The following is a 21,404-nucleotide window of genomic DNA, read 5'->3' as shown; positions in this document are numbered from 1 at the left end:
CAAGCACTAAGTAGTGGGGATGTTGATGTGGTAGTTTCAATGAGCAAGGCAGAGGCAAAAAGCATGATATGGACAGTGATGGTGGAGAACTGGCAGGAGCAGTGGAATAGAGATACTAAGGGTTAGGCATTTATTTCAAGCACAGAGGAAAGTTGGGGAGGGGAGAGCAGCAGGAAGGAACATAATAGAGGAGGTTATATTTACAAGATTAAGGGTAGGACACAGCCAGTTTAATAACACCTTACATGTGATAGGAAAGCATCCAACAGGAAAATGTGAGTATTGCCAGGAAAAAGAGACAGTGGAGAATGTATTGATACAGTGTGGACATTATTGGAGGGAAAGAGAGAGAATGACATCTAGTATGAGGGAGAAGGGGATACAGGAAATTAAAGAGTATATTGAATGAACGTCATTAGATATATTCTCAAATATCTTTTTTTTTTAAAGGAACGGGGCCGGCAGGTGGGATTTAGTTTCTCCCAGTCTCTGCCCCACACTCCAGTACAGTAGGCGGCGGTAATGCACCTCAACGTTGGACGCCAACCGCCGATAAATTCCACCGAAGAAGTAGAAACCTTTTCGCCATTACGCGCCTGGAAGAGAGGCCATAAAGGTTTGCTAAAACAACGGTTAAAAAAAAAGAAGGTATATGTACATCTATAAAGTTTAATGATGTCATTGTTGGTCATGATGTCAATGGATGTAGCTATACTAACGTTCAAAGCATATTACGCTTTGTGGCACTTAAAATATAACGGCATTCGGCCTGGGCCTAGTAAAAGCACCAACCTTGCTTTGTTTGCGTCTGCCGCTTTTAGTACAATAGTAACGGCTAACGGTAGTTGACTAGCTATCTTAGCTACAGCGTTGGGTAAGGTAGCTAACGTTAGCTTACTATTTTGAAAATGTAAACTAAGATACTAGTACATTGGAAGTACCTAATTAAGCTACAGCTGGCTACCATTAAAAAATAAGTATAATACCTAGCTAATTTCACTAAACCTACTTTGAAACTCCTATTCAAGCTAGCTAACGCGGCCCAAACACTAATGTTACCTAGCTAGCTAGAAACATAAACTGCTAGGTAGCTACACCATACTAAAGGTGGTTAGTTAGTATCTTTGTACCTACTTGAAATGTCATACAAGATGTTGGTTAGCTACTATAATTTGTCATGCGATTTCCAGTAGCAGCACTAGCAGAGATCAATCAGCAGGCAAATGCTTTGCGACACATTATAGTTAAGGACAAAGTCATGTAGATGTTCATTTGATGATATTACTAGTTAAGGGCGGCCCAGTGTAACTTGATATATTTAATTTTCTTGGTACCTAGAAAGCTAACTACCATTTACCATTTGAACATTCATGCTAATTTGTAGACTGACTTAAAATTTAGGGCGATGGCAGACAGTGATGATGAATATGATCGCAGAAGGAGAGACAAGTTCCGTCGTGAGAGGAGCGACAACTATGACCGCTCCCGAGAGAGAGAGGACAGGCGTAGGGATGACTGGAATGACAGGTGAGGAAGAGGGAATAGACTTTATTCGACATGGGAAGTGACTATATTCGAAATGAGAGAAAGTTTCCAATCCATTTCATGCATGGTATTTCACACGTATCTTTGCTTTTTCTGTTCACTGGCGCCCATCTGCCAGGGAGTGGGACAGGGGCAGGGATCGTCGTAGCCGGGGGGAGTATCGGGACTACGAGAGGGGTCGAAGGGAGAGGTTCTCCCCACCCAGGCACGACATGAGTCCCCAACAAAAACGCATGAGGAGAGACTGGTGAGAATCAAATTAATCTACATCGCTGTCTTCAAATCTAAAATGTTTGATCTAATCCTCCCTTTGTTTTGATCAGGGATGACCATGGAGGAGATCCCTACCATGGGGGGTATGACTTGGGTTATGGTGGTGGTGGAGGCCCCAGCTATGCTCCTCCACAGCCCTGGGGCCACCCTGACCTGCACCTCATGCAGCCTCACCATGGTATCCCCATCCAGGCAAGGTGAGGAGAGTAGACTGGGCACAACCAACCTGTTCATGCAGAGATGCCATTTAGTCGTATGTGGAAAGCAGATAACCATCAAATGGCACCATGTCCCTGACTGGTGCTGTGATTGCTCCAGTGTTAATTTGTCAACCACAACTGACAAAATATTTGTCTCTTGACTATTTTTCCTGACGAAACTATGATAACGAAACTGTAAAATAAATACAGTGGGACAAAAAAGTATTTAGTCAGCCACCAATTGTGCAAGTTCTCCCACTTAAAAAGATGAGAGAGGCCTGTAATTTTCATCATAGGTACACTTCAACTATGAAAAACAAAATGAGAAGAAAAAAAATCCAGAAAATCACATTGTAGGCTTTTTTATGAATTTTCTAATTATGGTGGAAAATAAGTATTTGGTCAATAACAAAAGTTTATCTCAATACTTTGTTATATACCCTTTGTTGGCAATGACAGAGGTCAAATGTTTTCTGTAAGTCTTCACAAGGTTTTCACACACTGTTGCTGGTATTTTGGCCCATTCCTCCATGCAGATAATAATAATAATAATAATATAATAATAATATAATATAATAATAATATAATATATCTCCTCTAGAGATATATCTCCTCTAGAGCAATGATGTTTTGGGGCTGTTGCTGGGCAACATGGACTTTCAACTCCCTCCATTGAGACTGGCTAGGCCACTCCAGGACCTTGAAATGCTTCTTACGAACCCATTCCTTCGTTGCCCGGGTGGTGTGTTTGGGATCATTGTCATGCTGAAAGACCCAGCCACGTTTCATCTTCAATGCCCTTGCTGAAAGGAGGTTTTCACTCAAAATCTCACGATACATGGCCCCATTCATTCTTTCCTTTACACGGATCAGTCGTCCTGGTCCCTTTGCAGAACAACAGCCCCAAAGCATGATGATTCCACCCCCCATGATTCACAGTAGGTATGGTGTTCTTTGGATACAACTCATCATTCTTTGTCCTCCAAACACGACGAGTTGAGTTTTTACCAAAAAGTTATATTTTGGTTTCATCTGACCATATGACATTCTCCCAATCTTCTTCTGGATCATCCAAATGCTCTCTAGCAAACTTCAGACGGGCCTGGACATTTACTGGCTTAAGCAGGGGGACACGTCTGGCACTGCAGGATTTGAGTCCCTGGCGGCGTAGTGTGTTACTGATGGTAGGCTTTTGTTACTTTGGTCCCAGCTCTCTGCAGGTCATTCACTAGGTCCCCCCATGTGGTTCTGGGATTTTAGCTCACCGTTCTTTTGATAATTTTGACCCCACGGGGTGAGATCATGCGTGGAGCCCCAGATCGAGGGAGATTATCAGTATTCTTGTATGTCTTCCATTTCCTAATAATTGCTCCCACAGTTGATTTCTTCAAACCAAGCTGCTTACCTATTGCAGATTCAGTCTTCCCAGCCTGGTGCAGGTCTAGAATCTTGTTTCTGGTGTCCTTTGACAGCTCTTTGGTCTTGGCCATAGTGGAGTTGGGAGGCCGGTTGGATATATACCAAATTCTCGACAGAAGCGGCCTCCCGCGTGGCGCAGTGGTTAAGGGCGCTGTACTGCAGCGCCAGCTGTGCCATCAGAGTCCCTGGGTTCGCGCCCAGGCTCTGTCATAACCGGCCGCGACCGGGAGGTCCGTGGGGCGACGCACAATTGGCCTAGCGTCACCCGGGTTAGGGAGAGCTTGGTCGGTAGGGGTGTCCTTGTCTCATCGCGCACCAGCGACTCCTGTGGCGGGCTGGGCGCAGTGTGCGCTAGCCAAGGTGGCCAGGTGCACGGTGTTTCCTCCGGCGCATTGGTGTGGCTGGCTTCCGGGTTGGATGCGCACTGTGTTAAGAAGCAGTGCGGCTTGGTTGGGTTGTGTATCGGAGGATGCATGACTTTCAACCTTCGTCTCTCCCGAGCCTGTACGGGAGTTGTAGCGATGAGACAAGATAGTAGCTACTACAACAATTGGATACCACGAAATTGGGGAGAAAAAGGGGTAAAATTCACACTAAAAAATAATAATAATTCTCGCCTGACGTTAAAGGCGGAGGAGTATGGTAAAGAAATGAACATTCAATTCTCTGCCAACAGTTCTGGTGGACAGTCCTGCTTGAAACCTAATCTATGGCATTGTGACACAACTGCACATTTCTATTGTCAACACGAGGACCACCTTTGTAATACTCATGCTGTTTAATCAGCTTCTTGATATGCCACACCTGTCGGGTGGATGAGTTATCTTGGCAAAGGAGAAATGCTCACTAACAGGCATGTAAACAAATTTGTGGCAAAAATGAAAGCTTTTTGTGCATATGGGGACATTTCTGGGATCTTTTATTTCAGCTCATGAAACATGGGACCAACACTTTACATTACATTTACTTTACATGTTGCATTTTTATATTGTTGTATGTATGAAGACAGCATATGACTAGAAAAGGTGTGTACAGAGTAGTTATCTAGGATGAGCCATGACTAGAATATAGTTTTCTCCCACACAGCTCTGGTGGTCACGTCAGTCACTCCTCAATCTTTTGAACTGATGCGAAGCCAGGACACTTGATTTGTAACTAAGGTCAACTAGAAACCATGTTTACTCTCTCTTCCATGTAGACTATTTTTGTTTTAAGATCATATTACTAGTTCTATTTTCCCCATGTGCGCTGTTTATTCATTTATCTGCGTTGCTGCTCCCGCGCTGCGGCCTGCAAATGCGAATTGAATATTAGTACTTCTGCGTTTTTGTAATGCTGAAGCTCCTTTTCAAGGAAACTAATGTTATTTACCCCCTTGAGGGTTATGATGGGGAGGAAATCTGAGCTGTAAATTGTTTAACCTGGAGCCAAGGCTTTATTACCTATATGGTTAACTATGGCTGGCATTGGTTACAATCTGGCACCATCTCAATGTTTTCAGCTAAGGAATATGAGGGGATAGTATAGGCCTAGTTGGACAAGGCTATCTGAATGTGGACATGATGGAAGTTAGAGGTAGCCTATATATTCATTATTTAATATTGTGACCTGAAATGTCTTGTCTAAAACTAGACTAAAATTGTCCAGCGTTTAGGCGATAATAACTCAAACTTAACGAAGGAAGATATGACTAAAAGGTATTTTAAGACTAAATCTAAAATTGCAGGCATAACTAACACAACTGTTCCACCAAATAGATTATCTTGCCATTAGGTCAATGTTATTTAAAAACACTTTTTTTAACCCTGTCCTATGTTTTCTAGGCTAGGTAACATCCATGATATGGACCTGGGCCCACCGCCTCCAGTGATGAAGAGCTTTAAGGAGTTCCTGCTGTCCCTGGATGACTCTGTGGATGAGACTGAGGCAGTTAAGCGTTATAATGAGTACAAGATAGACTTCCGACGGCAGCAGATGCAGGACTTCTTCCTTGCTCACAAAGATGAAGAGTGGTACGTTTATCAGAGCCTTTGCTGAACTATTAGTATTAATAATCAGTGTGCTGTGAATTAGACTGTCTACACTGACAACCTCTATATACAGAAATTGTCTCTGTCAAATAGATCTGATAGTTGAGATTGGAGCCTTTTGTTAATGGCTTGGTAAAGACAGTGTAGTTTGTGGAAGATATTAGACCTTTATTTGACCGGGTGCAATATCAAGACATGTGAGAGTTGAGTCTAGTTGAAAAATGTTATGGACAAATTTGGGTATCTAAAGCATCCTGAACATACATCATTATTTTCTAAATGACTTTGATCTGTTATTGATAGTGTTAAGAAAACCTAGTTTTTGGGGTAGGCTTATTATGCATACCATGCCACTTTTAGATAAGAATGGTGGGTTATTACAATGGTTGGGCACTATCATTGATGGTCAGTAAATAGCCTAGCTAATAAACAGGATATAAAGATTTAGCTCTGAAGTTAATCTGATTAGATTGTCAGTTGTCACAGTTGTAAATAGAATACGGTTGTCTCTGGTGCTTATCACCATTTTTTTCACCGGTGTGTCCAGGGATCATACATTGTCAATGCTCCTTTTTTAGTTTTCTTAACTTAACCAAACCTTCTTCCCTCCCACTCCTCCCCCCGTCCTTCACAACAAGGTTTTTGAAGACGAGACACTGGAACTCTTCACAGGAATCGTTGTTAGACAGCTAGGGCTTGCACTGCGCACAATGCAGTTGCTCTTAGACGTACAGTACCAGGAATCTTAGCTAGACAGGCAAATAAACCACTTTGCGCGCATGGAAATATTTTTTCTTTTCTTTAGTATGTGATGCTTTTTTCCCCCATTTTTGTTTTTGTATTTGGATCAAAGCGAATCCCGAAAATGAAATTGTGTGCACACAAACACAGTAGGGGGGTGAAGTGGAGCGCATTTTTACAGAAGAGACCCCTCTCAGTATATATGTGTGTTGTTATACTGGGAGAAGAAAAGGTAAATTTAGTCCACACCATGGCAAATTTGCCCTTCTGAACTGTAAAATTCTGAACTGTTATGTTCTTTCTTTTTTTGTCCTTTTTGCCTTTCTGCCTTATTTTTGGTGAGTTAACCTAAAGCTTCCTGATATGTTTCACAAACAGCTATACCCACACACAAACATAACACCATGCAAACTTTGTGAAAAATCTACAGTAGCACCTCAAACCCCAGAAAGCACCTAGCATTTTCAGGCCCTGTTTCTTCATATGGCAGTCACTTGATTAGGCCTAGCTAGTTGCATTTAATTGACGGACATGCTGTTTTCCTCCCTAATAAAACATTGCAGGATTCAGGAAGGTTCAGAAAAACCAGGTGTCCTTAGTATTTTTTTATATTTAATGTTTGATTTACTGTTTGGGAATAGAACTGAAGTAGATAGGGCCCAGTTCAGTGCTGTAGGCCAGTTTATTTGGCCTGGCCATGCATACAAGTACTTTCTTTAACATTCCTCCACTCCATCCCTGCCCGTCTCCTGTGCCTTTTTGGGGACATTGTTGTAAACGCAGGTTCCGATCCAAGTACCACCCAGATGAGGCGGGCCGGCGGAAGGCGGAGTCCCACAGTGCCCTGCAGAACCGGCTGAATGTCTACATGTTCCTAATGGAGAACAGCTGGTTCGACACGGTTTCGCTGGACATAGAGAAGGCCCAGGCTATCATGAAGGTCTTGGATGCAGGTAGAGTTGTGGGAGGGGAGGCTGTGGGAGGTGTCTCTAATGGATTCATTCATCTTTCTGTTGGGAGAGTATTTTGCTGTCAACCTTCATTTTAAGCAGTGTCAGGAGGAGTGAAGTGTTTGTATTTGTTGGTGAATATTAGTAACCTCAACAGGTTCTATATCCTAACCCAGTCCTTTCCCCTGTCCTTTAGCTGTGATAAAGATGGAGGGAGGGACAGATTATGACCTGCGCATCCTGGAGCTTCCGTCTGAGGAGGAAGAGGAAAGAGGGAGAGCTGACAGGGCGGCAGCTGGGGGTCCGGGAACTGAGCCCCCCAAAAAAGAGGAGCCTAAGGATATGGACAATGTCAGCAAACCCCCAGCTGATAAAGAGAAGGTATGCTGTCTCTTGTCGTAACCACTTTTTCTTTGTCCTGGCCTGCTCTACTCTTGCCCTTCAGAACAGGAATCGCTCTTGTCAGCTGGTCATTGATGTAAGCAAACTCTGCCACAGGGGGAGAATGATGCCTGCAGCATGGAGAAGGGTGCAAACGGTGGTGGTGAGGCAGCAGAAGGAGGGAGTGAGGGAGAAGAGGAGGAGGAAGGAGAAAAAGAGACGAAAAGCAAAGAGGTTGTGCCTGAGCATAAGGTTAGTGTCTAGCACCCATGTGTCTTATTCGCTCTTTCTGTCTTTAGAATGAATGTGGTGTGCTTAAAGGGGCCGAATCCTAACTTGAGATCTGTGTGAACGTTTGTGTAGTCTTGTATTGATGAAAATGAGAAATTTGTACAGGAGTTAAACAGATCTTAAGTTAGGATTTGGGCTTATTGACATGGATTTATTGACCCTTACCACAACCTATTTTCCTTCACATGTGTTAGCTGAGTAAGAAGAGGAAAAGGAAGCACAGTGGAGACAGTGAAGATGAGGCCAGTGCCTCTGAGAGTGACTCAGACTCGGACTCCAACTCCCATCATTCCTCTGATAAACCTGCCGAGAGGGAGGAGGGTGAGGAAAAGGAGGATGAGGGTGAGGAAGGGGAGGACAAGGATGAAGAGGAGGAAGAAGAGTGTGAAGGTGAGCGACGACAAGACTGAGATGGGGTCACTGTTAAAAATATATTTGAATATTAAAATGTTTTAAGTCTCTAGTAACACCCCACAAATTGTGTAGCTGACAGAAAAAAAATCAAAGACGAGAAACCAAAGGAAAGAGAGAGGGAGAAGGAAGAGAAGAAACCCAAGGAGGACCAGCCACCGAGACCCCGGCCTCTCCACAGGACCTGCTCTCTATTCATGAGGAGCATCGCCCCCACCATCTCCAAGGCAGAGATCATAGCTGTAAGTTCATTCAATCTGACTGTACAATCATACTGAACACTTGAATGGACTGTCAGAATTATTCTGGATTCCTGTATGAAAAGTTACATTGATGCAAAGGACTCCGATACAGCTGTACCCACACACACAATGACCTTAGGCATCCAAGAGGATGAACTAACCTATTGTTTCTGCCTCAGCTGTGTCGGAGATATCCTGGGTTCATGCGAGTGTGTTTGTCTGATCCCCAACCAGAGCGCAGGTTAGTTCCACTTCCATCTGACCATACCCACAGCCTGACCCCCTCTGCTGCTAATGGACTATAGTGGACTGTTAAAAATGGAACTTCTGTCATTCACCTCATGTTTGTATACCTTTAACCACCTCCGTCCAATGTCAGGTTCTTCCGTCGCTGCTGGGTGACATTTGACCGTAGTGTCAACATCAAAGAGACCTGCTGGAACCTCCAGAACATCAGAGTGAGTTTAACAGCCTCTAATCAAGACTACAACATTAGGTAGTTCTGGACCTGGAACCCGGTGATGAGCAAGATATTGCACTTGAGTCACACAGCTGGTTAGTGAGTGTTCTAACCCTGTATGTCCTCTCTCTGCTGCTTGTAGCTGCGTGACTGTGAGCTGGCTCCGGGGGTCAACAGAGACCTGGCACGGAGGGTCCGCAACATCAATGGTATTACTCAGCACAAACAGGTGCTGCGAAACGACATCAAGCTGTCAGCCAAACTCATCCACTCCCTGGACCACAGAGGCAGGCTGTGGAGCCACAAGTCCCGTGGAGAGGCAGTGTCTGCTGTGGAGGTACACACACAAGCAATTGGGTGTCTTTGCAATACGTATGAGTTTCTTGTATGTTTAATATTGTATTATGTGGTATCAGGTGGCGGCCCAGAACCCCATTCTGAAGAACATCACTGACTACCTGATAGAGGAGGTGAGTGCTGAGGAAGAGGAGCTTCTAGGCAGTGTGGGTGGAGCTGACGCAGAGGAGGGCACCAAGGAGGGCTACCCAGCCGAGATCACTGTGGAAAGAGACGACAAGCTGGTCAAGGTCCGTCCATCTGCCTTGGCTCACACTGATACACAGCCGCTTTACACGCTCTTTGTAGGTAGTGAACTGTGTGGGTTTTGTCTGACGCTAGTCAAATGGTCAAATTAAGAAGGGAAAAGTAAATTATCTAAGGGTGACTTGATTTCCTTAATCTCTTCCCAGGTGTTGGACCGTCTTCTCTTGTACCTGCGCATTGTCCATTCCATCGACTACTACAACAACTGCGAGTACCCCAGCGAGGATGAGATGCCCAACCGTTGTGGCATGATCCATGTGCGTGGGCCCATCCCTCCCAATCGCATCGCACACGGGGAAGGTGAGCACCACACCACTGTATATTCAACACTGGCTGGGCATCATAAACTGACACTATTGACTGACTGTCTCCCCCTGTCATGCACCCAGTGTTGGAGTGGCAGAAGACATTTGAGGAGAGGCTGAGCCCCCTGTTCAGTGTGAAGGAGAAGCTATCGGAGGAGGAGGCAGGAAAAATGGGCCGGAAGGACCCGGAGCAGGAGGTGGAGAAGTTTGTGTTGGCCAACACCCAGGAGCTGGGCAAGGACAAGTGGCTCTGCCCCCTCAGTGGCAAGAAGTTCAAGGTGCATCTGTATTTGTGTGTCTGTGTTAGGATTGAAGTAAATTGGTCAAATAGTAAATATTGCATACCCAAAGAGCATTGAGCATGTATTGGTCTTTATCGCCTTGCCACGGTGTGGTGCAGATTAAAATGTGAATGAATTTGTTCCTTCTGCCTGGCCAGGGCCCAGAATTTGTGCGCAAGCACATCCTGAACAAACACGGGGACAAGATTGAGGAGGTGAAAAGGGAGGTGGTGTTTTTCAACAACTTTCTCATGGATGCCAAGCGACCTTCCCTCCCAGAGATGAAGCCCCCTCCTCCGCTCGGCCCAGGACAAGGTGAGGGACACGTTGCACATACAAATAGAATCAGGAGACCTGACACAATTCCCTGTTCTCTCTGACAGTCATATATGTTCTACACAATCCAGTTTTATTTTAAAGTTCTGTAACATTACATCTTCCTGAAAAGGCCCCTAGTGCTTCTAGAATAGTTTAGGTGTAGGTGATTCTGTATCATTGAATCCTTTTTGTCTATATTATTATTCCACTGACTTTGTCTCTCTCCATCTTTCTGTAGGAGTTCTCTCTCCAGGCATGCCCTTCCCTCCCCAAGGCCTCATGGGCTTTGGGCCCGGTCAGCCTCGTCCTCCTGTCATGGGTTACGGAGGTGAGCCTCTTACCTCCCCACCTGTCATATTACCAATCACATTGTGTAAAAGGGACTTCATGAATCAATGGTGGAAAAGTACCCAATTGTAATGCTTGAGTAAAAGTATAGATACCTTTTTAATAGAAAGTTACTCAAGTAAAAGTGGAGGTCACCCAGTAAAATACTACTTGAGTAAAAGACTAAAAGTATTAGGTTTTTAACATAAGTATCAAAAGTAAAAGTACAAATAATTTCAAATTCTTTATATTAAGCAAAGTAGACGGCACCATTTTCTTGTTTTTTAAATTTACGGATAGCCAGGGGCACACTCCAACACTCAGACATAATTTATAAAAGATGCTTTTGTGTTTAGTAAGTCTGCCAGATCAGAGGCAGTAGGGATGACCAGGGATGTTCTCTTGATAAGTGCTTGATTTGGACCATTTTCCTGTCCTGCTAAGGATTCAAAATATAATGACTACTTTTGGATGTCAAGGAAAATCCATGGAATAGAAAGTCATTCAATTTCTTTAGGAATGTAGTGAAGTAAAATTTGCCCAAAATATAAATAGTAAAGTACACACCCCAAAAAACTACTTTAGTACTTTAAAGTATTTTACTTAAGTACCTTACACCACTGTTTTTACATTAGCACTTGTCCTGACATTTTGTTCAAAGGCAGTTTACAACTATGTAATTAATTTGGTTGCAGCTCTCAGGTGTTCTGACATGACACTACCTTTCTCTTCAAGGTGGACCTCCTTACCCACCAAACCAGTACGGAGGCGGCCGGGGTAACTATGACAACTTTCGTGGACAGGCTGGTGGCTACCCTGGTAAACCCCGCAACAACAGGTGAGACCTTGGTCAGTTATGGACAAACATAGCACCACTAGCTTCTCCTTTTCTGCAAATGACTTAATTGCATTTAAAAACCTCTGTTAATTTTTCTCTGTCCATTTCTATACTTTTCCCCTCCGCTCTGCATCCTGGCTGTTTCCTTCAGAATGTCCCGGGGAGATCCACGCAACATCATTGAATATCGTGACCTCGATGCACCTGATGACATCGACTTCTTCTAGACTATTAATTGTATTTATTTTGTTTTTAATCATTGTGTAATTTCCCTGTCTCATCCCCTTATGTAAAGTAATGATTCATTAGCATTTTTTTTATGTCTGCAGAGCAAAGGCTCTGTGCAATTGGAACACACTTGAATTGTAAGAAATGTCCTCAATAAAAACAAATTTGACATTAGCACAATTTTTTACAAATATATATATTTTTTATATGGGTGTATTAGATCAGGAATACAGCAAACCACATATTTGGCATGCAAAAATCAACAAACGTGACAATCAAATAGAAAACAGGACTTGCTTAATTCAAGCCAATCCTGTTAGTTATATTTATAATCATAAAGCCTAGAAATGTTTAGCTTTATTAGTTGGGTGCTGGTCTGGCTTTGCAGATGAATGTATAGGCAACGGTGCAGTGGTTGTCATTGAGTTTCCCAGATGTGATATGGGCACAGTCCTCTGTGCCCCCTATAGAATGCCCCGCCCAGTTATCAGGTTGGCCTGGCATCCATTTACTGCAAACACACAGTGAAAATACAGTTATTGTACTATTCAAGCACCCGACATAACAATGAGAACAGAAATTGTCCAACTCATAATGACTTGATTGTGCTTGCCTCCGGTTCATGATGTAAGGACTCTCGTTGACCCACTCCCACTCTCCAGTCCTCTCATCTGACAGGCCAAGCCAAAAGGGGCGACCAACACTCATTCTGTTTACAAAGACCTGTTACAGCGGGAATGAGTGTCAGGACAGGGTCTTCTAAAGCAATGTCTAAATGCATTTGATGATCAGCAGAGGGCAGTGTAAAGCCTTCAAGAGCCCCGAATTACGCCAGTTCTGTATCTTCAGCGTCCATACTGAACCACTTTGAAAATGAACTAAATGCAACGAACAAATAAGTTCTAAGAACGGATGTAGGTGTGTGTAACTGTGACGCACCCACTCTTCTTCGTCAGTTAGGATGAGCAGTGTGGCATCCATAGACCTACAGGCGTCTCGGGCTGTGTACCATGAAGCCGGGTAAACCGAGAAGAAGTAGCAGCTGGAGTTGTGAAGATTCCAGCCATCAGGACAGCCCACTTTAACACGTAGGAGAGATACGGATGGATACACTAACACCATATACAGTTAATTTGAAGAGTGTGACATAATGAAGTTGACTAGTGGGTTCGATTCCCGGGACCACCCATACGTAGAATGTATGCACACATGACTGTAAGTCGCTTTGGATAAAAGCGTCCGCTAAATGGCATATATTATTATTATTATTATAATACTGAGATTGAATAGGACTAATCTAGGGACCGGGGTTAAGAGCGTGTCAGAAATCAAATCATAGTCATGATGACCATATTTTAATCAGAAAGTATCCCAAGCACTCCAGCTGACAAATCTGATACATTAATGTCCATGATAACCATTAATAAGAAATTGAAAATGGACCAACCTTTATTCGGTAGTTTTGATGAGTGAAAGGACACACGTTCTGTCATATTTAATACTGATCTCTTCAAATCAGATAACTTCATCTCCAGACTACCAACTGCAGAAAATGGACGTGATGATAACACAAACATTGTCATATTCTGTCTAGCCGATTAAACTCAACTCCACCATTTATGATGTAGCGTTAGTTGTGCGGCGACTAGTGTGGGCGGACTTGAGGTCCGACGTTAAATACAATTACGTTTTTATGAAAACTATTGATTTCAACACCTAAAGAATAGCCCGCAATTACATATCTATGTAATAGCGTGCTATTATTTGGGTCCTGTCATCAATAGTTTCGGATAAAAACTAAATTTTATGTGACGTCGGCGCTCGTCTACCCACAATAGGTCCGCTCAATTCCATCATAACTCGTTGTGTTTAGTCGGCTACCTTCTGTCCTGAACCATTGGATCGTAGACCATGGACTTGAACTGTTGTGGTGTTTCATGTTATACATTTGTGTTATATATTTTTTTCTCATTTCACTCATGCTCCTGAAGCTATTGTTTTTAACTGCATAACAAGTTATGCTATCAGATTCGTAGTGATGATTGTGTTCTATATATTTTAATCTAATCTATTCTGTTTCCTAAAAACTGTAACTGACAAGTAGGCTGAAAAAAAACATAACCAATAATCAATAAGGATTTGAATATGGACCAACCTTTCTCATGTAGTTTTGGTAAGTGAAGGGACACAGATTCAGTCAGATTTGACACGGATCTCTCCAAATCAGATAACTTTCTGTCCACACTGCCAACTACAGAAAATTCCCATGGTGGTAAACAGGTTAATAAAACAGGAAATGTTGATATAGATAGACTATATATGGGTAATAAAAGGAACATTTGTAAGAGCTCATGTCCGGATTTGGGATATGCGCTGTTGGCTGGACGTCATTGAATTTGCGTAGGCTTAAACACTGGTATACACTGATTTATAAAGCCATATTGGGTAAAATGCCATTTTATCTCTGTTCTTTTTTAGTCAGGTCGGTAAATACATATCAATTACGGTCCCATTCTGATTTGCTTCTAACAGTACCAAAAATTAGAACAAGTCATGGTAGAAATAGTTTTAGTAATTTAGCTCCGTGGTCCTGGAATTCTCTCCTGAACATTTTAAAATATTATGATCTAGTTTCGTTGGTGGAGTTTAAACACTTGATCGATGTATATTTCATATAAAAGGGTAATTGTTTTTAGTCAAGTCTTTCGTGTTTTTTTTTACATAAAATGTTTTTGTTGTACTGTATGTGTGTTTATAGTTTTGTTTAGTGTTGTGTTAGTGTATGTAAGTTGTTTTGTCTGAAATGTTGTTCCCCCTGCTGCTATTGGACCAGGTCTCTCTTGGAAAAGAGATGTTATCTCAATGAGAAAGACCTGTATAAATAAAGGTAAAATACATATAAAAAATAATATATCCTTTATTTTTTGAGGAATCATGTACAGTACTCACACCGACTTGGCATCAGGATGAGCAGAGACAAGGAGAGAGTGAGGGTAACACACAGTGCTGCACACAGGTACCACTGGGACCGGCCAGCAGACAGCAGATGAACGTACCCATGAGAGGATTCTGGAAACACATACGATGCATGAACGTTCATTTTGCCCTGGCCCATACATGGTGATGTTGTTGTTATATCTCCTGTCCCTTTTCTTGGCAATCCTGGAGTCACAAGGTTCCTATTCAATACATAGTATACAGTACATTTCCATACCTGGTCTCCACCGTGCTTTATCTTCATTTTCATCCATAGCGAATAGCTCTTGGAGCAATTATTTTGTGTATGTCATTGATTGCTGCAACTGATAGAGACTGGTTCAATGTTTGATTAGTCCTTATGTATCCTGTGAATTGAGGGTGGGTGGGGTGGGGTGGGGTGACGGTTGAACTTTCAATTCCCTTATCATATTTCCTCAGAAAAGAATCGCTGACACAGGTCACTTGCACAGTATGTTAGAGTCAGCATAGGGTCATTATAATCCCACTGGGCACATACGTCAGTTCAACGTCTAGTTTTGATTTACATTTGGTTGAGTTGTCAACCAACGTGAAATCAACAAAATTATTACTAAAGTGAAAGTCAATCAGTAAAATACTACTTGAGTACAAGTCTAAAAGTATTTGGTTTTAAATGTTTAAAAGAGTAAATGTAAAAGTATTCATCATTTCAAATGACTTATTAGACAATCCAAACAGCACCATTTTCATGTTTTTTTATTATTTTAATTTACGGATAGTCAAGGGCACACTCCAACACTCAGACATAATTTACAAATGAAGCATTTGTGTTTAGTGAGTCCGTCATATCAGAGGTAGTAGGGATGACCAGGGATGTTCTCTTGATAAGTGTGAATTTGACAATTTTCTTGTCCCGTTAAGCATTCAAAAAGCACTTTTGTGTGTCAGGGAAAATGCATGGAGTAAAACGTACATTTGTTTTTTTTTATTTTGGAATGTAGTGGAATATAAGTAAAAGTAGTCAAAAATATAAATAGTAAAGTACAGATACCACAAAACACTACTTACTGTAAGTACACCACAGCGTAAAAGTTGGGTGCAAAAAAGGACAATGCCCTTATGAAGATTTCTTGCAAATCCAATCAGTTTTTCCACGGTGATAGTTTTTCTGGGTTGAAATTATATGGAAAAAACATTGATTCAACCAGTTTTTGCAGAGTGGGGTGTTTCCAGCCTCCATTTTCGTTGAATTTAAAGCTATTAGTTTCAATTCTGTTTTCTTACAATTAGAGACTTGGCAATGTCTTACTGAAACATTGCCATGCATGACCCCAAGTTAATCTCTTATTATTATTGGTGTCCTTTAGTAGTGGTTTCTTTGCGGAAATTCGACCATGAAGGCTTGATTCATGCATTCTCCTCTGAACAGTTGATGATGAGATGTGTCTGTTACTTGAACTCTGTGAAGCATTTATGGAAGCATTTATGGGCTGCAATCTTAGGGGCAGTTAACTCTAATGAACTTATCCTCTGCAGCAAAGGTAACTCTGGGTCTTCCTTTCCTGTGGCGGTCCTCCTGAGAGACAGTTTCATCGTAGTGCTTGATGGTTTTTGTGACTACACATTTTCTTGATTGACTGACCTTCATGTCATAAAGTAAGGATGGCCTGTCATTTCTCTTTGCATATTTGTGCTTTTCTTGCTATAATATGGGCTTGGTCTTTTAACAAATAGGGCTATCTTCTGTATATCACACCTACCCTGTCACAACACAACTGATTGACTCAAACGCATTAAGAAGGAAAGGAATTCCACTAATTAACTTTTAACAAGACACACCTGTTAATTTAAATGCATTCCAGATGACTACCTCATGAAGCTGGTTGAGCGAATGCCAAGCATGTGCAAAGCTGTTATCAAGGTAAAGGGTGGATACCTTGAAGAATCTGAAATATAACATATATTTTGATTTGTTTAACACTTTTTTGCTATCTACATAATTCCATACAGTCAGGTCCATCAATATTTGGACACTGACCAAGTTACTATTATTTTAGCTGTCTACCACAGCATATTGGAGTTGCTGTGAGCCGAATGTGCAGACTTAAATTTACAGATTTACATCCAAATCAGGTGAACGGTGTAGGAATTACAGCACTTTTATATGTGCCCCCCACCCCCTCAAAATGAATTGGACAATTGGCTGCTCAGCTTTTCCATGGCCAGGTGTGTGTTATTCCCTCATTAGTTCATTTACAAGTTTCACATAACAGTTTGCGGACAATGTAAAAAAATATATAAAATCATTGAGTTAATAAAGCCGCATACAAACAAGCTTTTTTGAGGAAGGCAGCTCCAAACTGCAGGTGTTTCAGCCTAGCTCAAAGCTTTCTGTGGGGGTGGGGCTGCCAGCGGAAAATACGGAGCGTAGGGGTTGGTAATGATCTCTAGTTGCGCTGTGATTGGTTCAGTGGTCTGTTACTCATGGGGACACTATGTCACTGCCATATCTAAGGGTAGAGCTCGAAAATGCAAGCCCCTTGGATGCTACCATAGAGTTACATTAGAAGTGCCCTCCAAGAAGGCTCAAGGTCATTGGCCACAGATAAAATGACATCTAATCACGTTATACAGTGGGGCAAAAAAGTATTTAGTCAGCCACCAATTGTGCAAGTTCTCCCACTTAAAAAGATGAGAGAGGCCTGTAATTGTCATCATAGGTACACTTCAACTATGACAGACAAAATGAGAAAACAAATCCAGAAAATCACATTGTAGGATTTTTAATGAATTTATTTGCAAATTATGGTGGAAAATAAGTATTTTGTCACCTACAAACAAGCAAGATTTCTGGCTCTCACAGACCTGTAACTTCTTCTTTAAGAGGCTCCTCTGTCCTCCACTTGTTACCTGTATTAATGGCACCTGTTTGAACTTGTTATCAGTATAAAAGACACCTGTCCACAACCTCAAGCAGTCACACTCCAAACTCCACTAACGCCAAGACCAAAGAGCTGTCAAAGGACACCAGAAACAAAATTGTAGACCTGCACCAGGCTGGGAAGACTGAATATGCAATAGGTAAGCAGCTTGGTTTGAAGAAATCAACTGTGGGAGCAATTATTAGGAAATGGAAGACATACAAGACCACTGATAATCTCCCTCGATCTGGGGCTCCATGCAAGATCTCACCCCGTGGGGTCAAAATGATCACAAGAACGGTGAGCAAAAATCCCAGAACCACATTGGGGGACCTAGTGAATGATCTGCAGCGAGCTGGGACCAAAGTAACAAAGCCTACCATCAGTAACACACTACGCCGCCAGGGACTCAAATCCTGCAGTGCCAGACGTGTCCCCTTGCTTAAGCCAGTACATGGCCAGGCCCGTCTGAAGTTTGCTAGAGAGCATTTGGATGATCCAGAAGAAGATTGGGAGAATGTCATATGGTCAGATGAAACCAAAATATAACGTTTTGGTAAAAACTCAACTCATCGTGTTTGGAGGACAAAGAATGCTGAGTTGCATCCAAAGAACACCATACCTACTGTGAAGCATGGGGGTGAAAACATCATGCTTTGGGGCTGTTTTTCTGCAAAGGGACCAAGACGACTGATCCGTGTAAAGGAAAGAATGAATGGGGCCATGTATCGTGAGATTTTGAGTGAAAACCTCCTTCCATCAGCAAGGGCATTGAAGATGAAACGTGGCTGGGTCTTTCAGCATGACAATGATCCCAAACACACCGCCCGGGCAATGAAGGAGTGGCTTCGTAAGAAGCATTTCAAGGTCCTGGAGTGGCCTAGCCAGTCTCCAGATCTCAACCCCATAGAAAATCTTTGGAGGGAGTTGAAAGTCCGTGTTGCCCAGCAACAGCCCCAAAACATCACTGCTCTAGAAGAGATCTGCATGGAGGAATGGGCCAAAATATCAGCAACAGTGTGTGAAAACCTTGTGAAGACTTACAGAAAACGTTTAACCTCTGTCATTGCCAACAGAGGGTATATAACAAAGTATTGAGATAAACTTTTGTTATTGACCAAATACTTATTTTCAACCATAATTTGCAAATAAATGTATTAAAAATCCTATAATGTAATTTTCTGGATTTTTTTTCTCATTTTGTCTGTCATAGTTGAAGTGTACCTATGATGAAAATTACAGGCCTCTCTCATCTTTTTAAGTGGGAGAACTTGCACAATTGGTGGCTAACTAAATACCTTTTTGCACCACTGTATCTACGGTAGCTTTGATTGGACTGATCATGTTAACATCATACTTTCAAAATCTTAGCTAGCAGTCATCATCATGAATCAAGTCGACAATCTACTGGCAAATCCTTTTAGTCCTTGTCATATGAAGATAAATAATTAAGAGAAAATATAGATAAAACATATCGGTGCTCATCGGCCATTGGAAATCAACATTACACAACAAGTTGGAAATTGCAAGCTCAACAATGAGTGGATTGGAGGAAATGATTTGCTATCCGCAAGCATTGCAAAGCAATCACTAGGCTGCTATTCAGTGGAGTGAGTGTGTGGTCCCAAATCTGTGTCTAAGGGTCTCTTTTCCAAGCTTAAAAACATTCAACATTGACCATGCTGTCAATCCAGAATGATTTCTGCCTTGCTCTAAACAACTGTTAACTCCGAACTGGGAAATCTGACTTCAGTGAGTTCAAGATCTAAACTGGAACATGCTTAACACCCCAGCCATCCTACAATCTAAACTTGATGCCCTCAATCTCACACAAATTATCAATGAACCTACCAGGTACCTCCCCAAAGCCTTAAACACGGGCACCCTCATAGATATCATCCTAACCAACTTGCCCTCTAAATACACCTCTGCTGTCTTCAACCAAGGTCTCAGCGATCACTGCCTCATTTCCTGCATCCGTAATGGGTCAGCAGTCAAACGACCTCCACTCATCACTGTAAATGTCATGCAGGTGAATGAGGACCCAAAAGCGACTTGGCGAAAACAGAGTCTTTAATCCAGTAAAGTAATTCTACAAACAAAAGACATAATTCCACTCGTAATGACGAGAACAGACTGGAGACTCGATCAAGAACTGCAGGTTGCCTCGGGAAGGCACTTGAACCTAGCAGACTCAGACACCTGCTCTCCACGCAGCATCTGAGGGAAACACGACACGACAGGGCGATACACAGACACAGCACGGTGAACAATAGACAAGGATCCGACAGGACAGGAACGGAAAACAAGGGAAGAAATAGGGACTCTAATCAGGGGAAAAGATAAGGAACAGGTGTGGGAAGACTAAATGATTGATTAAGGGAATAGGAACAGCTGGGAGCAGGAACGGAACGATAGAGAGAAGAGAGAGAGGAAGGGAGAGAGAAAAAGGGGAACGAACCTAAAAAGACCAGCAGGGGGAAAATGAACAGAGGGAAAAGCAAAATGACAAGACAATCTAAGACAAAACATGACAGTAAAACGCTCCCTGAAACACTTCAGCGAGCAGGCCTTTCTAATCGACCTGACCGGGGTATCCTGGAAGGATATTGATCTCATCCTGTCAGTAGAGGATGCCTGGATATGAAAAAAAAATGCCTTCCTAACCATCTTAAATAAACATGCCCCATTCAAGAAATTTAGAACCAGGAACAGATATAGCCCTTGGTTCTCCCCAGACCTGACTGCCCTTAACCAACACAAAAGCATCCTATGGCGTTCTGCATTAGCATTGAACAGCCCCTGTGATATGCAGCTGTTCAGGGAAGCTAGAAACCATTATACACAGGCAGTTAGAAAAGCCAAGGCTAGCTTTTTCAAGCAGAAATTTGCTTCCTGCAACACTAACTCAAAAAAGTTCTGGGACACTGTAAAGTCCATAGAGAATAAGAACACCTCCTCCCAGCTGCCCACTGCACTGAAGATAGGAAACACTGTCACCACTGATAAATCCACCATAATTGAGAATTTCAATAAGCATTTTTCTACGGCTGGCCATGCTGCCCACCTGGCTACTCCCACCCCGGTCAACAGCACTGCACCCCCGACAGCAACTCGCCCAAGCCTTCCCCATTTCTCCTTCTCCCAAATCAGTTCAGCTGATGTTCTGAAAGAGCTGCAAAATTACAAATAAGCCGGGATAGACAATCTGGACCCTTTCTTTCTAAAATGATCTGCCAAAATTGTTGCCACCCCTATTACTAGCCTGTTCAACCTCTCTTTCGTGTCGTCTGAGATTCCCAAAGATTAGAAAGCAGCTGCGGTCATCCCCCTCTTCAAAGGGGGGGACACTCTTGACCCAAACTGCTACAGACCTATATCTATCCTACCATGCCTTTCTAAGGTCTTCGAAAGCCAAGTCAACAAACAGATTACCGACCATTTCGAATCTCACCATACCTTCTCTGCTATGCAATCTGGTTTCAGAGCTGGTCATGGGTGCACCTCAGCCACGCTCAAGGTCCTAAACGATATCTTAACCGCCATCGATAAGAAACATTACTGTGCAGCCGTATTCATTGATCTGGCCAAGGCTTTCGACTCTGTCAATCACCACATCCTCATCGGCAGACTCGGCAGCCTTGGTTTCTCAAATGATTGCCTCGCCTGGTTCACCAACTAC

At 42.6% G+C, this 21,404-nt stretch overlaps 2 protein-coding genes across 4 annotated transcripts; one reads left to right on the top strand and one right to left on the bottom strand.

Annotated features, from left to right (window-relative positions):
• The first annotated feature begins 512 nt into the window (after positions 1-512).
• On the top strand, positions 513-12,017 carry LOC123999498 (serrate RNA effector molecule homolog). Of its 2 annotated transcripts, none has more exons than XM_046305358.1 (20): positions 513-648; positions 1,402-1,527; positions 1,664-1,792; positions 1,869-2,015; positions 5,261-5,449; positions 6,992-7,161; positions 7,355-7,539; positions 7,657-7,791; positions 8,025-8,220; positions 8,317-8,483; positions 8,663-8,724; positions 8,863-8,941; positions 9,086-9,280; positions 9,360-9,530; positions 9,693-9,846; positions 9,936-10,129; positions 10,291-10,447; positions 10,689-10,778; positions 11,513-11,615; positions 11,767-12,017. In XM_046305358.1, exons 2-20 carry the CDS (start codon positions 1,406-1,408, stop codon positions 11,840-11,842), a joined length of 2,721 nt encoding a protein of 906 aa, XP_046161314.1. In that variant the 5' UTR covers positions 513-648; positions 1,402-1,405; the 3' UTR covers positions 11,843-12,017. The 2 variants fall into 2 exon arrangements, with proteins under 2 accessions (XP_046161314.1, XP_046161313.1); XM_046305357.1 differs by having other exon boundaries at positions 1,649-1,792.
• Positions 12,018-12,026: 9 nt separating this feature from the next.
• On the bottom strand, positions 12,027-15,200 carry LOC123999499 (C-type lectin domain family 10 member A-like). 2 transcript variants are annotated; one of them, XM_046305359.1, is made up of 6 exons: positions 15,058-15,200; positions 14,793-14,912; positions 13,291-13,386; positions 12,783-12,922; positions 12,457-12,566; positions 12,027-12,354 (listed from the first exon to the last, which is right to left on the bottom strand). In XM_046305359.1, the coding sequence occupies exons 1-6, from the start codon at positions 15,092-15,094 to the stop codon at positions 12,204-12,206; spliced, it is 654 nt and encodes a 217-aa protein (XP_046161315.1). In that variant the 5' UTR covers positions 15,095-15,200; the 3' UTR covers positions 12,027-12,203. The 2 variants fall into 2 exon arrangements, with proteins under 2 accessions (XP_046161315.1, XP_046161317.1); XM_046305361.1 differs by lacking the exon at positions 13,291-13,386.
• Positions 15,201-21,404: the final 6,204 nt, after the last annotated feature.

The sequence above is a fragment of the Oncorhynchus gorbuscha genome, linkage group LG16 (genome assembly GCF_021184085.1).
Source record: "Oncorhynchus gorbuscha isolate QuinsamMale2020 ecotype Even-year linkage group LG16, OgorEven_v1.0, whole genome shotgun sequence".
Classification (NCBI taxonomy): domain Eukaryota; kingdom Metazoa; phylum Chordata; class Actinopteri; order Salmoniformes; family Salmonidae; genus Oncorhynchus; species Oncorhynchus gorbuscha.
This window is presented reverse-complemented; position numbering and strand designations above follow the sequence as displayed.